The following is a 13,801-nucleotide window of genomic DNA, read 5'->3' on the forward strand; positions in this document are numbered from 1 at the left end:
TTTCAGCAAAGTCAATTGATTTATCTGAGAAAACAAGCAAATCCCTCTTCTCTAGGGAGAATGCAGCTGTCTGCATACTGTGTCAGCTACAGCCTTCTTTAGAGGGGTGCAATTTATATTCATTGTTATGAGGAACTCTAACACCGGGCGTCATGGGATTATTCATCTGTGCTAAATTGAGAAGGTATATAAATGTTTGCAGGTTTGTGGTTTCGGTGAACTATAAATCCACTTAAGCCACTGGAGCTTCACTGTAAATCAATGAAGACAGAGGGACCTGGAGCTTAGCTGGGATATGTACTGCTAAGCAAGGATGCTGGTCTGAAGCTTATTTAAAACCAGGGTATACTGCAGACTGAAAAGCAGGCTTGAAAAATTCATTACAAACCACCAGGTGCAGCAGGAGTGATTTCCCAGTCTTCCTCACTCTGCTTCTGCCCGTCCAAAGACCAACACACAAACTGTACCCTCTCCACAACAGCCAGCATAAAACAACATTCTATAAAACCAGGTTAGCACAAAAATGCAGTCCACAGAAACCTCCTTGGCTATTAGCACCTCAAGCAGATTGACTTGATTTTTCAGAAATCCCACCAACTTTATTAGATCCTCCAGGAGAATCAATTTCCAAAAGCACTGTTCCTTCACTGACAAAAATGACTGATAATCACCAGCAGGATGGACAGACAACTTCAGGACCTTGAGCCTTGGTTTGTTTCTGGAAGTAAGGTCTGAATCCTGAATGCTGAATGATGAAGAATCAAAGCATGGCTTGGGTGGGAAGGGACCTCACAGCCCCCCAGCCCAACCCCCCATGGGCAGGGACACCTCCACCAGCCCAGGCTGCTCCAAGCCCCGTCCAACCTGGCCTTGGGCACTGCCAGGGAGGGGGCACCCACAGCTTCTCTGGGCAACCTGGGCCAGGGCCTCACCACCTACACAGGGAAGGATTTAATCTTCATGTCTCATCTAAATCTGCCCCCTTCCAGTTTAAAACCATCAACCCTTGTCCAATCACTCCATGCCCTTGTGAAAAGCCCCTCCCCGGCTTTCCTGTAGGAAAGAACCTTTTCCTTCAGGTCCTGGAAGGTGCTTTAAGCTCTCCCCGTAGCCTTCTCTTCTCCAGGCTGAACAACCCCAACTCTGTCAGTCTACCCCCATAGGAAATGACTCAATGAAGGAGCACCACTGTGAGCATTGCAGAGGATAAACACAAGCAGAAGCCTGATTGTGGTTCTTCTAGGGATGAGCAAATCAAAGAACAAGGCCACAAGGAATACACAGGGGCAGATTAAGTCCAAAATCCTTTGAGAGAGAAGCATGTGAATAGATGCAGAACGACACCTCCGCCTTTATCCCAAAGACCAGAGAGAATGCAAAGACTCTTGAAAGACACAAGGACTCGAATGAAGCACCCTGAACAAAAGCTGTGCCTCTCATCTCCAAGGACACCTTTTACTTGAGCTCCTAATTCACTTGGTTTACACTATATTTTATGCATTTGGCTTCCTCGTCCACTTAAGCAAGCCCTTAATACACCAAAGATGGTACTTCTTCTAAGCAGCGTTAAAGGGCAAAATAGTAAGTAAAGGAGAAAAGTTCAGACTATCAGATCCAGTCCTGCAGCAAAGTGAATTAACACGCAGCATTTTCAGTCACTCAGCAGTTTCTAACACTGCTGCTCCAGTACCTTACAAGCTGCATTTGCATGTTGCACCATGCCCTCGGAGCTTCATTAAGAAATTCCACATCAGCAGAACAAAAGATTTTTCTTCAAGTTAAAAAAGAATAAAAAATATTCAGGCCAGATGAAAAAAGTAAGTAAAAGCTTGCCATATATTTGATAGGAAAACACTGGTTTCATGTGAGACTTCGCCATTTGGAATACATTCGAAAAGGTTAGTGCTAAATATTCTTGGCTCAAAACACTTCTTGAAAAATGACAGAATAATAAAAGTGAGAAATAGTTTCCCATGATTAGCTCAGTAATTTTCTTATGCAAGAAGTACAGTATTTAAATAAATCTGCATGATCTTGCCCTGTTCATTAATGGGGCACAGCGAGTGCAGGAGGGACAGCCTTAACCCACCACCCATGGGTGCTCCAGCTCACGGCATTGCTCATAACACCAGGGTTTGCTGGAAGGACTAATGATGGTGTTAATTACCATTAAAGACAGTGGTCAATTTTTGTCACAGCACATGCCAGCTCTGAAGGTGGACTCAGGTTATTAATAATTTCATTGCCAATTAGGGCAAAATCTGAAACTGTTCAAAAGATGAAACACTCTTCATTGTAGTGTGAATTTTTGTCAGCTATTTCAATAAAATTCAACTTGAATATGACTCTCTAACATCTAATTTCTTCTATTATTCAGGTGTAACATCCAGTTCCACTAATTGACATGAAACCCTTGTGGTTTACATTAAACTGTTTATAATATATGTTACAAAATAAAATGTAGCTCTGAAGCTACATCTCAGTGTTTAAGTCATTTGATGCTACTTGCTCATGCATTACAGAAATTTCACAAAAAGGAGGGATTTATGCAATGTGATTGTTCCAGAATTGCAGCAGGAAGAACATGACTTCGATTTCCAGTACAGGATATCTTGTACTGGTTGAACACAGCTCTTACTCTTCATTCACAACAGTGAAAATAAAATCAGAACTCAGCCCAACAGGATTAGAAAAACCCAGAACTCTGTAGAAAGCACAGATAGTGGTGAGATTGAATTTGTTATGGGAGACAGAAGCTCTGTTCTCCAGCTTACAGGGTTGAACCTATTTGCAGACCAAGATTTCTTCCCTGGAAAAGGATTTCACTTAAAAAGTCTCTGAGGAAAAAAAGTACCCAACAAAATGTTACCATCGTGTTGGTCACCTGAAAGTTGGGTACACTCTAGTGCTGGTGGGAAAAGCTTCCCATCGCCACCAGTGCAGAGAGAGGCAGACCTGGAAAGCCAATAGAGGAAACAGTGGATGGGCCGCTGGAGATGTCCTCTGTCCCTGAGCCAACATTCCCCATCACAAGGGCCATTCAGGTGCCACCTGCACTCTACCACGTGTCCTCTACAGCTATAGAGACATCTTGGAAATCAGATAGTTTCAGATCTTAAAATCATAGAGAACTATGGTGGGAAGCACTTGGGATTGAAAATCAATTTTTTCCTAACATCATAGAGTATACATTTAATATATTAATTAGCAAGGGTTTCATCTACTGCTCATTTAAGTCAATGGGAGTGGTTCCTTCAGCTCCCATGAGCTTTGAACTAAGCCCTGATTAATTATTAATGAATTGCATAAGATCTTCCACAAATAAGTTTAAAATTTACAGAAAGGCTTAGCCGCTGTGTGTGAGAGATGGCGAGAGGCTGCTCACACAGCCCAGTGCTGCTTTCCTTCCCAATTTCAGTAGGTTGAACCCCACTCTTGATTCAACAAATGTTTTTTGCCTATTTTATTAAAAGCAAGAGTAATGGCAGAATATGCTGTGACAGCAAAACATGCATTTGCTGTGGTGTGGAGGAAAATAATGAAGTAGATTTTATGCAAGGATAAATTAATTCGGAAAATTTTATAAATTGACTTTTTCTTCAAGATTTTTACCATACTAGTTGAGGTGCAGACACAGTTCCTACATGGTAACTTTCAGCTATTAGTTGATTGATGTTTAGTTACTCCCATGACTAAAGCACAGCATCACCCAAACACACAGAGCTGCGATGCCCACAGATGGGTATTATTTCACAACATTAGTATCTTCCTTTAGATGACCCGTTTGGCAGTGGAAAAGAAAGATGAGCTGGAGCTATGATTTTTCCCTCCTCCATCTACTCTTGCTTTAGCTCCTTGGTGGAATGACACCTTCAGCCACCAGCCCAGCTTCCATGAAAAACTAAGGAGGTCCCTGCAATCCATAGCCTGCAGCTGAAAGTGAAAGACTGATTTTTTAACTGTAAGGGAAAACGGGTGCGCGGACAATTCTTCATACAAATAAAAGCTAAAAAGGTAAATAAGTACTTACGTAGGTGTGGATTTACTGGAGCTGGAAGAGAAAGCAAAAATAAAATTAGCACAAAGAGGCAATTCTATTTCATCAACATTCAGATTATCCTAAATTTCCCATAGGTTGTTGTTCCCTCCCCCTCAGGACCTTGATCACAGAAGCTTTGAGGTAACTTTGCTAAAACATGTGATTTTTGTTCACACTTTTATGGGTCTGTGCAATGCCACGCATGACATAGTAGGACTATAGGGGACTGTGAATCTTTGGGGAACCTGATCAAACTGGCACTCTCATTTCACAGACCCTTGGCAAAATGATAAAAACCTCTACATCCATAATTCTTTGAATGAGAAATTACACTGCAGTTTCATGCTACCTGTTTGCAGAAAGGTAGATCTGAGGATGGCTGACTTGGGAAACTGGATTCTTCTGCTGTGACCCCCTTACACACATGGGAAATCAAGGATGCTAAGCTCGCAGTTTGAATGGCACGTGGTTAACAGAAAATTCAAAATAAAATTGTATCTCCAGATAATGAGTACATCTGGTAATGCCAAACTTCAGCACGAGGGTTGGTTGCTCTATGTGTTCTTGCTGCCCTTCCCATGCCACTCTTAGGGCCAAGAACTCTTGGTCTGTGACCCCAGCCATGGACTTTACACGGCTTCAGATGCAAGCTGAAGTTTTCCAAACAGCTCTAAATTAGCAACTCTGCCTTTGGTGAAACAAATGAGCAGTGATTTGCCCCAGCACAATCTTCTTAAGAAAATTACCCATTACCTTATATTAGATAACCTCATAGCATTTGCCAACAAATTACCTTTCATTCTCCAAGAAATACTCATTTTGTGAAATCCTTGAGTGATTGAACTTGGAATTAGCAGAAATTGCTGGGAAGTGCATTTGCTGATGCTTGATTTGTAACTAAACGTAAGGGCTGTTATGGAAACTCTCATCAGTGGGTAACCTTGAGTCATGCTATTCAGATTGTTCACAGCAGAGCAAAAAAAGGCTCCTTGCCAAACTGGGTTTGGTTCACACTGATTGACAAAGGCAGAAGAACAAATTAAAGCGGTTAGGCTGAACTTATCTAACATCATAAACGAGGAAAAAAGCCTACCACAACCAACAAAAAAAAAAAAGAGAAAGCTCATTCTTCTAAATAATATAGCACTCTGCTATGGGATGGCGCGTGACAGAAAGGTAAGGTTGCTGTGTACATGGCACACCGGTAGCGAATTAAATTAGCCTTTAAGGGAAATTAATGGATGACTGAGGGAGTAAATTCCCAAGGCTGACTTTGAAACGTCTTGGAAATCTTGTACATCTCACAGGGTTATCACTGCTCTGCTTGGCCGACCCTGGCTGGTGCTGGGAGGGAAGTTTTGCTGGTGGAGGACTTTGGGAGAACAAAGTGTCAGGAAATGTCTGAGCTTCGTTAGAGCCACGATGGATGAACCTTTAATCTGTCTGCCTTCCCTCCAGAGGATAAAACCTGCTGGAATCTCTGTTTGCTGGATGATTTTACTTTTTGGTGATCTCTATGTGTGCAGGTCACAGCAGAAAAATGAGGGCTGAATTATTTTTCTTGATGTTTGTTCTTCTACTTGGTGCAACTGCATTTATGCAAAGGCTGTTACACTCCTACACATCCTTCCCCACAGAGACACTTCTTCAGCTTAAAATTGTGGAGGCCTTCAGAGACTGCAAAATTATGTCCCTCCTTCAAAAAAACAGCTGCAAACCAAGCTTTCTTCACCATCAAAAACATAAAGCCAGAGCTAAGCAGAAGCATGCCAGATGTTCAGCTGCTATGGTGTTTTTCACTGGAAACTGCTTACTTGTGGTAATTACAACCAGCACCTAAAAGCTTTCATGAAGACCAGAGGTCCATATATCTAAGCCCTTGGTTAGCACAAGAGAAGCAATATTCACTGCAAATATTGCTACTCTACAAGATCAAAGCTTTCTTCCTCCCATAATAGCAATTATCATAACATACTATTTACATCACTGGATAATACTGGAAAGGTACGTCTGTGCAAACTACTAAATCCTATCATTTATGCCCTATGTGGTGCCAATTTTATTTTTCCAAGGGCCAAAATATAATAATAACAATATTAACAGTAATAACAACAACAATAACAATAACAACAATAACAATAAATAACCACAATTATATATTCTTCTTCCATACAGCATCTGGGGAGTGTCTAAACCTCATATGAAAACACACAACCTGGACTACCAAGCAACTGGCCACCATTGCCCATCTGCCACTGGTTCAATGTACCAACAGTAGTACTGTTGCGTTGTTGGCCTTTTTCATTAAAGGCAGGTATACTTTCTTCTTTAGTCACTGGTTAACTTTAAAAATATTTAAACATAATGCATATCTAAAGCAGCGAGTTCTGAAGTTTTAATTGGAGTAGCTGGAGGACTTTACAGCCGGTTTGTATCAAACAGGCTGACACAGATTTATGTAAAGTGATGGAGAAAATATTTAAACTGTGACTACGAGACATATCTGGTGCTACTATGAGACATATCTGTTTTGTATTAGCCTACAAAACACTCATTAGTGCTACTAAATCGCCCTGTTTGTATTTACTCGGCAGACTGTGTTCACTAGCAGGGTAACACATGCATCTACCACAGAATTTGTACTTATCAACGTTGCCTGCTGTGATGATTGCTCTTTTTTCTTGTCCTCTTGGTGTGCAGAGGAGAGAAGAATTCAAGGGCAGGAGAAGGATTTCCCTATGTGATGCTTGCGCCATGGGTTTTCAATTTGCAGGATTGGGTACTGTGGAGTCTTTATTTCGTGTCTATAGCTCCCACTTAGGATGGCAGGGTATACTATAAATGGTCATTACTGAGGTTTTCCTGCTTTAACAGTCTCCTTACTTGGGACATTCAGATGGCCACCAGCAGGCTAGCACTCTGCAAACTGTTATTTTTACAAATAAAAGAAACTCAACTCCAAAAGTTAATGCATTTCTTAAAGGCAAAAGACACTGTTACCATTTTTAGCAACTTAACTACAATGTGTCTGATCTGCTTTTCACACCTGCTGCATTCCTTCAAAATGGGGTGAAATCCTATTAGCCTGCTTAAAGTTAAAAAAACCAAGAAGGAAAAAAGCATTTGCAATGAGAATCCTCACCAGCAGTACAAATACATTGGTGCATTTTAAACTTAAGAAAAAAGCTGTTTTACTCTAAGGGTGATTGAGCATCAAACAGGTTGCCCAGAGAGACTGTGAAGTGTCTGTCCTTGGAGATATTCAAGACCTAAATGGACACGGTTCTGGGTCCTGGTCTGCCAAAAATGAATACTCCCAGAGTGGTGGGATGAGAAGAAAGGGCTGACACTGCTGGAGGCCACTGTATTCTAGGGCACTGATCAAAACCAAACTCACAGAGGCACACAATGCACACACATTTGAAAATTCAAATGTTTTCCTCCTTGCCTGAAGTCTCACAATTGAAAAAAAAAATCTAATGGGAGTAAAATGTAAAAAAATAATCTTAGTTCTCCTTTTAAGAAACATTCGCATGATGTCTTTTATTTTCTGGATAATGTTTATAATTATTTCTTAAATCGATGCAGGCCTGCTGCTGTGCATCCCACCAGCCCATTAACTGCTTTTCTATGATGCCAGCATTTCACATTATAAGCACTGGATTTGCACTATAATAACATATGCGATATCATTATTTTACAGTTGAAGCTGTAACATCCTCAAAATTAGCCTGGTAATAGTTTGCTGACACTACAGCCATTGGATGGATGCCAAGATAAAAATGCGTATTTTACGTACACAAAGCCAGAGCAGTTCTGGGAAGTTACCTGAGGTTTATCTTATTGATTAGCATCTGGCTTGTGTTTTCTGAAGCTGTGAATTTGTCAGCCTCAGAGTAATGGCACCAAGCACTGCTCCAAAACCATCTCTCCATCTGCGGTACCAGGCAACGGCTCCCCTTCTCCTGGGCATCCGGGTTTTGCGTTGGCTCCTCATCAGCGCGTTTGAAACGGGACGTTACTCACATCTGCGCTAACGGCAGATTCTAGCAGGAAAAATTTGCAGTAGGCAAAATACGCTTTTCACGCTGCAGGGGAACGTTCTTCCTGCCAGCCAGGGGCTGGAAATGTAAATCACATCATGTTTCGTTAAAAACCCAAACTCAGCACCGTTGTGAGCCATAGCTGAGACCTCAGTTAACCTCAGAGAAATTCATCAGAGTACAACCACCACCAAAAGCGATCAGCAGTGCCTGAGTGACATAAATGGTGGAGCTTTTACTCCTTATAGGAGCATTGGTCAGTATTTAAGTTACTGGAGTAATTTCAAGGTCCATGGAAGCGGGCAGTGGCTCCCTATCACAACCAGCACAGAGAGACTGAGACTGCCGCAGAGAAATCCCAAATGTCTGAATGGAGCTGTTTCTCCTGGTCACATTCAGGAAGACTCTGGGCCTATCTCTTGTTTGCCACAAAGAGACTGGACTCCCACCGCCAGTGTCACAAAACAGGCATTTATCAGGGTAAGGGGTCCTAACAAGAACCACGGCAGAATGACCATCTTCTCATTGGTACATACACAAGTTCAGTAAACACATCCTCTTTTTAACTGAGATTCTGTTCTCATGAGCTTTGGGAAATGCAGACTTTGGAAACACTTTCCTATAACAGGTGAAACCTAAGATTCATCTAACACCATCGTCAGCAGATCTGGCATTTACTGAAATGTGCAACTACATTCTTCAGAATTCACGTTTAAAGTTGCTTAATGTAATTTTTTCCCTTGACATTAATACAGTGATAAAAATAATTTATGGTGAGGTTGAATAGGGCTGAGATAGTCATTCATCATGGAGAATTGCACATAAGAGGCACAAGACATTTGATGTTTTTCAGATATGGTCACTATTTTAAATTATTTGATTTTTCAGAGCTTTAAGAATTCATTCCTGGTAATGCTGGAGACTGAAGGGAAGGATGTAAGAATACTTGTATTTTTCTCATTAGATTAAAGTGGACAAATCTTTGTCACCACATGACCTTTCAGAGGAAAATATATAAATGCCCTTTTCCACTTGCATAGGATAAGAAACAGTTACTTTTCTTATTAAATCACTCACATTCATCCCAAAACGTCTCAAAAAATGCTCATTCTGGGGAAAGAAAAGTATTTTGATGGTATCAAAACAGTGATTTGATACCTTCAGAATACTGTTTTTGTAGATTTTTCTTCAAAACTCGGTCTTTCAAAGTGTCCAATGCAAGAACGAACTTGTAAAATGAGCTACTTTATGAAGCTAACATTAGCTTGTTCTATTTATTTTTCCTTTATTTCACAGAAACTTTCATCTGATTCTGCATTTTGGCTGTTTGGAGATTTTTAATTTTTTTAAAAAATTATTATTTTTAAACTTTCCAGAGGTGAAAACTATAATTTTGACCCAGTTCTACCCAGATCCCTCCTTCCTGGAGGACTGATGACCAGTTCACAACACATTTCCTTGTACAACAGAGGTTTTCTTACCGCTGTATTTGATGACTCGAATGGTTGAGTCCCCCTCTCCAAATCTGGTGATGGGCGTTAGACGGACCTCATATGCCTCTGGCTTGATCAGCTCAGTAAGGTTGTAGGTAATTAGTTCTCCCTTTTGAATATTTCCATTCACCGTAATCTCCTGCTCCCACCAACGCTGTTGTCCAGCCTGGAACCAAAAGAAGGAGACAAATGTCAGAGATTTTGGGACTGACACTTTTCTTACCTTAGAGATGAACGGGAGCACGGGCAGACCTGCGCTACCCTGGGTGGGTCCTTCAACCTTCGCACAACCCAGGAGGATTAGAGAGGCACCAAACTGCGGGCAGAAACCATGCAGCACTTGGAAATCTGCTGTATGCAGGAAAAGCACAGTGTTAATTCAGTTAATGAGGATTTCTGACACCAAACAGAGATCACAGCAAAGGACAAAGCACCCGGACTCTGGTGGTGCTGAAGCATCCAAGTATCCAAGCAGATGCTGAGGCATTTTTCAAAATCTCAATGTTTTCTTCCACCTAAATGTCTTTGCAAACCTGCTCCTATGTTTCAAACTCACTTGTTATAATGTTAACCTTTTTCTCCCTTTTTTAAAAAAGCTGTTCATTTTGGTTCATTGCATCAGCTCAGTGAGGCTGAATTTACCTGAATGCTATCCCTTCAAACCTGACCACATAAATTGGCTTCTCATGTCCAGCAGCACCATTCCCTCCCTGATTTTAAAATAATATTGGCCATGAGTTTTTCAGTCATGAGACACCTGCATCTCCATGAGCTGGGTGCTGCTCCTCGTTAAAGGTAATGAGGTTTCACAGCTGCCATTGGGGGCATCATTTGACGCTACCAAGAGCACACTGAAAACTGAAATGCAGTTTGATTTCCAAGCACTTTCCACTTTTGCTGATGAGCGAGAAAGAAGTAGGCTAGTCATTAGTGGCCTTAGTGCATAATTACCAGCCAGCCCTGTAGTCTCAAAGGGGGATGGATTTCAGAGAACAATGAAAGTCAATATGAGCAAACAAGAGGCTGTTTTATTAAAAAAAAAAAAGAAGGAAAGCATAGATTTCTGTGCTTTACAGGCTGCAGTGCTCTCAGCATCAAAATCCATAATTTCTTTTATTTATATGCCTTACCAAGAACTGAAAAAAAAAAAAATCTAATTAAGAAGAAAGCGTCACAAGAGGCGAGTGCCACATTGTCTCCAACATTACTTTAACTAGTTTATAGATAAGCAGTAATCAAACCCACTTTGGGCAGCAGAGTGACTTCGTATTGCAATATCACTTGCAGATAGTTCTGCCTTATTACAGCCACTATCTGCAGAAAACAAAGGAAAAATCATTAAATATTTACCTCGCATCCCAAGGCAACTGTACAGGTGCAGTGATGCTAAAATGAGCTCTTCTGCTAAGCTCACCACACCACAGTGCTTACCTGTTACATGGTGACGGAGTTTATGAAGAAAATCTCTTATTCCAACACTTTAATTTGCTGATGCAATAAAAATATACATTGGAATTGCTGAAATCTGGTATTAAATCTACATTTCATCCAAATAAATGACATTTGTAGCAATATTAACAGACTCTGAGCTTTAAATTCATAGCAGTGGGACAGAGGTGCCAATACTTTTAGCATTCAAGCATGTTACACAAGTACAGCTAAATGCCCACTAAATAAAAATCAGACTGCAAAGCAAAAAAGCAAGAAGAATTCTTAAGAAAGTTGGGAACAGCCATAGGCATCAGCAGTTTTGGATGGACATGTGGGTGCAGAGCAGGAGGAGAGGTAAGAGCACTGCTGGGGAGCGTCTGTTAGTGGATCTCCAAGGCCACTACACTACAAAGAGTTATTAAAGGTAATAAAGATACCAAAAATACGTGTGTTAATATGGTATCTTTAAAAGATCATCTCAGTGGAGCTCATGAGAGAATGCAATTTGAGATTTTGCTGTTTGCCAGCTCTTTCACTGCTCTTTGTACCTGAGTACTGAGATCAACCAAACAGATGATGAAATGCAAGGTACGCGTTGTTTAACAGAAATTCAGCCTTTTCTCCTCTCTTCTTTAGATGCCCATGAATGAGAACCTGCCATGGATACCTGCTTATGCCAGCAAAACCAGGACATAGCACAACATTTTTAAAGGTCTGAATGATGCTGAGGCAATGAACACCAACACTGAAATGCCCGACATCCAAAAATGGGATATAGATTCCTAAAACACCTTAGGGGGGTTCAAACTCCCAGCACAAAACTGGGGAGGCTCTCGCTCCACCCATTTCCTTGAAATCACCTGTGCAGCCTCTCAGTAACATTCAGTGCTTTTTTATATTAAAAAGTCAATACTGACGCTTCAAAGAGAGAATACACAAGCAAACACAACCGTAACACATCTGCCTGCATGGCAATTCCCATGTCCACAGCCTTAAAATTAGCAAGAATCAGGACTTACTTGAAAAAGAATTTCTGAAGGAGAAAAATTCTTATAATCAAAGCCCTTTGCCTTACAAAGATAAGGATGGAATACAGTTTGGAAAATTTGCTTTGACTAAGCTGAAACAACAGCTTTCCAATGCTTGGTGAATATTTGTAAAGCATGGAGGAAAAATCACCTTAGTTTCTGGAGCACTTATTTGCACTACCATGTGCATAACCTGTAATTAATTAATAGAGCATACTTACATCCAGAGCACAGACAGCTTCACAGGGACTCCTTTTTTCCTGGTTACCTTTGAATATTTAGAAATCTTTGCTCCCTAAGGCTAATAGAAAAGCAAAATGCATTTCTCTAACATCAGAGAAGGGGGACTGTGAAAGTCTCCAGTGTTTTATTGCAGGAGGCTGAAGACATCTCCTCTGCACTGCCCACAAAAGGGTATTTATTCTGCACCTGCTGTTGAGAAACACTATATTCTCTAAAAGACGTGAATGTATAGATTTCTTGAGAAATTAAACCTATGGGATGATTAAATATTGATTGCCTATATGCACAGTTATGTTTATAAAAAAATAAACACATCCTTAGTCCATTGTACTTGGCCTATTGATTTCAACCATAAATTCCTTCATTGACTCAAAAAGTCAGACAAGCATCTCTTTAATTAATGACAACTGAAGCCAATTTGAATTAATCTACTGCACAGGCCTATAAAAAACTGTGGCGGTCTTTAAAGTATTTTCTTTACAATTTACAACAACTATGACAATTGATTTTCCTCAATAAAAAAAGAGTTTTCTTTAGCAGGTGTATATATAAAATAGCACTGCTTGGGTCACAGGTGAGTACTACATCTATCTGCACGCTGCAGAGGGAATGCTCTCGAGTAGTATTTGTCTCATTCTTACTGCAGAAAACCTGGGTCTCCTCTTCTTTAATGGGCTGTCCAGCAATAGAGTCAGCACTATCAGATTTTGAACATCCATCTCATCAGGTAGGTGGCTCCCATGTCATCTTCATTTCAAAGGATAGTTACAGCCCTGAGATGACTCACCGTGACAAATATCTGCAATTCAGGCAAAAACAACACGGCCAGCTGCAAAGCATGTTCTGCTGGGCTCACTATCAGTTTATTTTGCACTGTGCATCACATAATACTGCTCTCGATGGCATCTCTTTTCTCTTTTAATATTTCCACACATAATCAGCAGAACTGTCAAAACCTCACATCTGTCTCCATGCCAAGGTGGTACCTGCTCCATGCTCTCCTGCAAACATGGACACTGACTGCTGTTGAGTCAACAAGGACCAAAAAAGGCTAGATTTAGATGAGATATTAGGAAGGAATTATTTACTGTGAGGGCGGTGAGGCCCTGGCCCAGGTTGCCCAGAGAAGCTGTGGGTGCCCCCTCCCTGGCAGTGCCCAAGGCCAGGTTGGACGGGGCTTGAAGCAGCCTGGGCCGGTGGAGGTGTCTCTGTCCATGGGGGTTGGACTGGGGGGCTGTGAGGTCCCTTCCCACCCAAACCATGCTGAGATCCTATGACAACAAGTCAAACCCAGCCCAGAGCGAGCATGCCGTGAGGTTTGCTTGCTGGAGCCAGGGACATGCTCTGAGTCAAAGTCCCTTGAGGGAGCTTGGAGACTACCATGGGCTGCAGATATTTGCTGCAGTGGCCACCCCTCCACCAGGCAGGACCCACCTTTGCTGCCACCAGCATCCAGTGCTCAGTCACCCTTCACCAGGGGATGAGGAAGCAGGAAATGGCAGCTACACCATAAACCTCCTCTTT

The 13,801-nt window shown here is 41.4% G+C and overlaps 1 protein-coding gene across 1 annotated transcript in view; it reads right to left on the reverse strand.

Moving 5' to 3' along the window:
- Positions 1–13,801, reverse strand: part of MDGA2 (MAM domain containing glycosylphosphatidylinositol anchor 2) — a gene marked incomplete at its 5' end in the record, with an annotated part of 91,538 nt that overhangs the window by 16,817 nt on the left and 60,920 nt on the right. Inside the window, 2 exons of the mRNA XM_010191697.1 lie at positions 4,031–4,051; positions 9,564–9,741. Coding sequence (XP_010189999.1) covers positions 4,031–4,051; positions 9,564–9,741 — 199 coding nt within the window. The remainder of the gene's footprint in view (positions 1–4,030; positions 4,052–9,563; positions 9,742–13,801) is intronic.

The sequence above is a fragment of the Mesitornis unicolor genome, unplaced genomic scaffold (genome assembly GCF_000695765.1).
Source record: "Mesitornis unicolor isolate BGI_N332 unplaced genomic scaffold, ASM69576v1 scaffold849, whole genome shotgun sequence".
Classification (NCBI taxonomy): Eukaryota; Metazoa; Chordata; class Aves; order Mesitornithiformes; family Mesitornithidae; genus Mesitornis; species Mesitornis unicolor.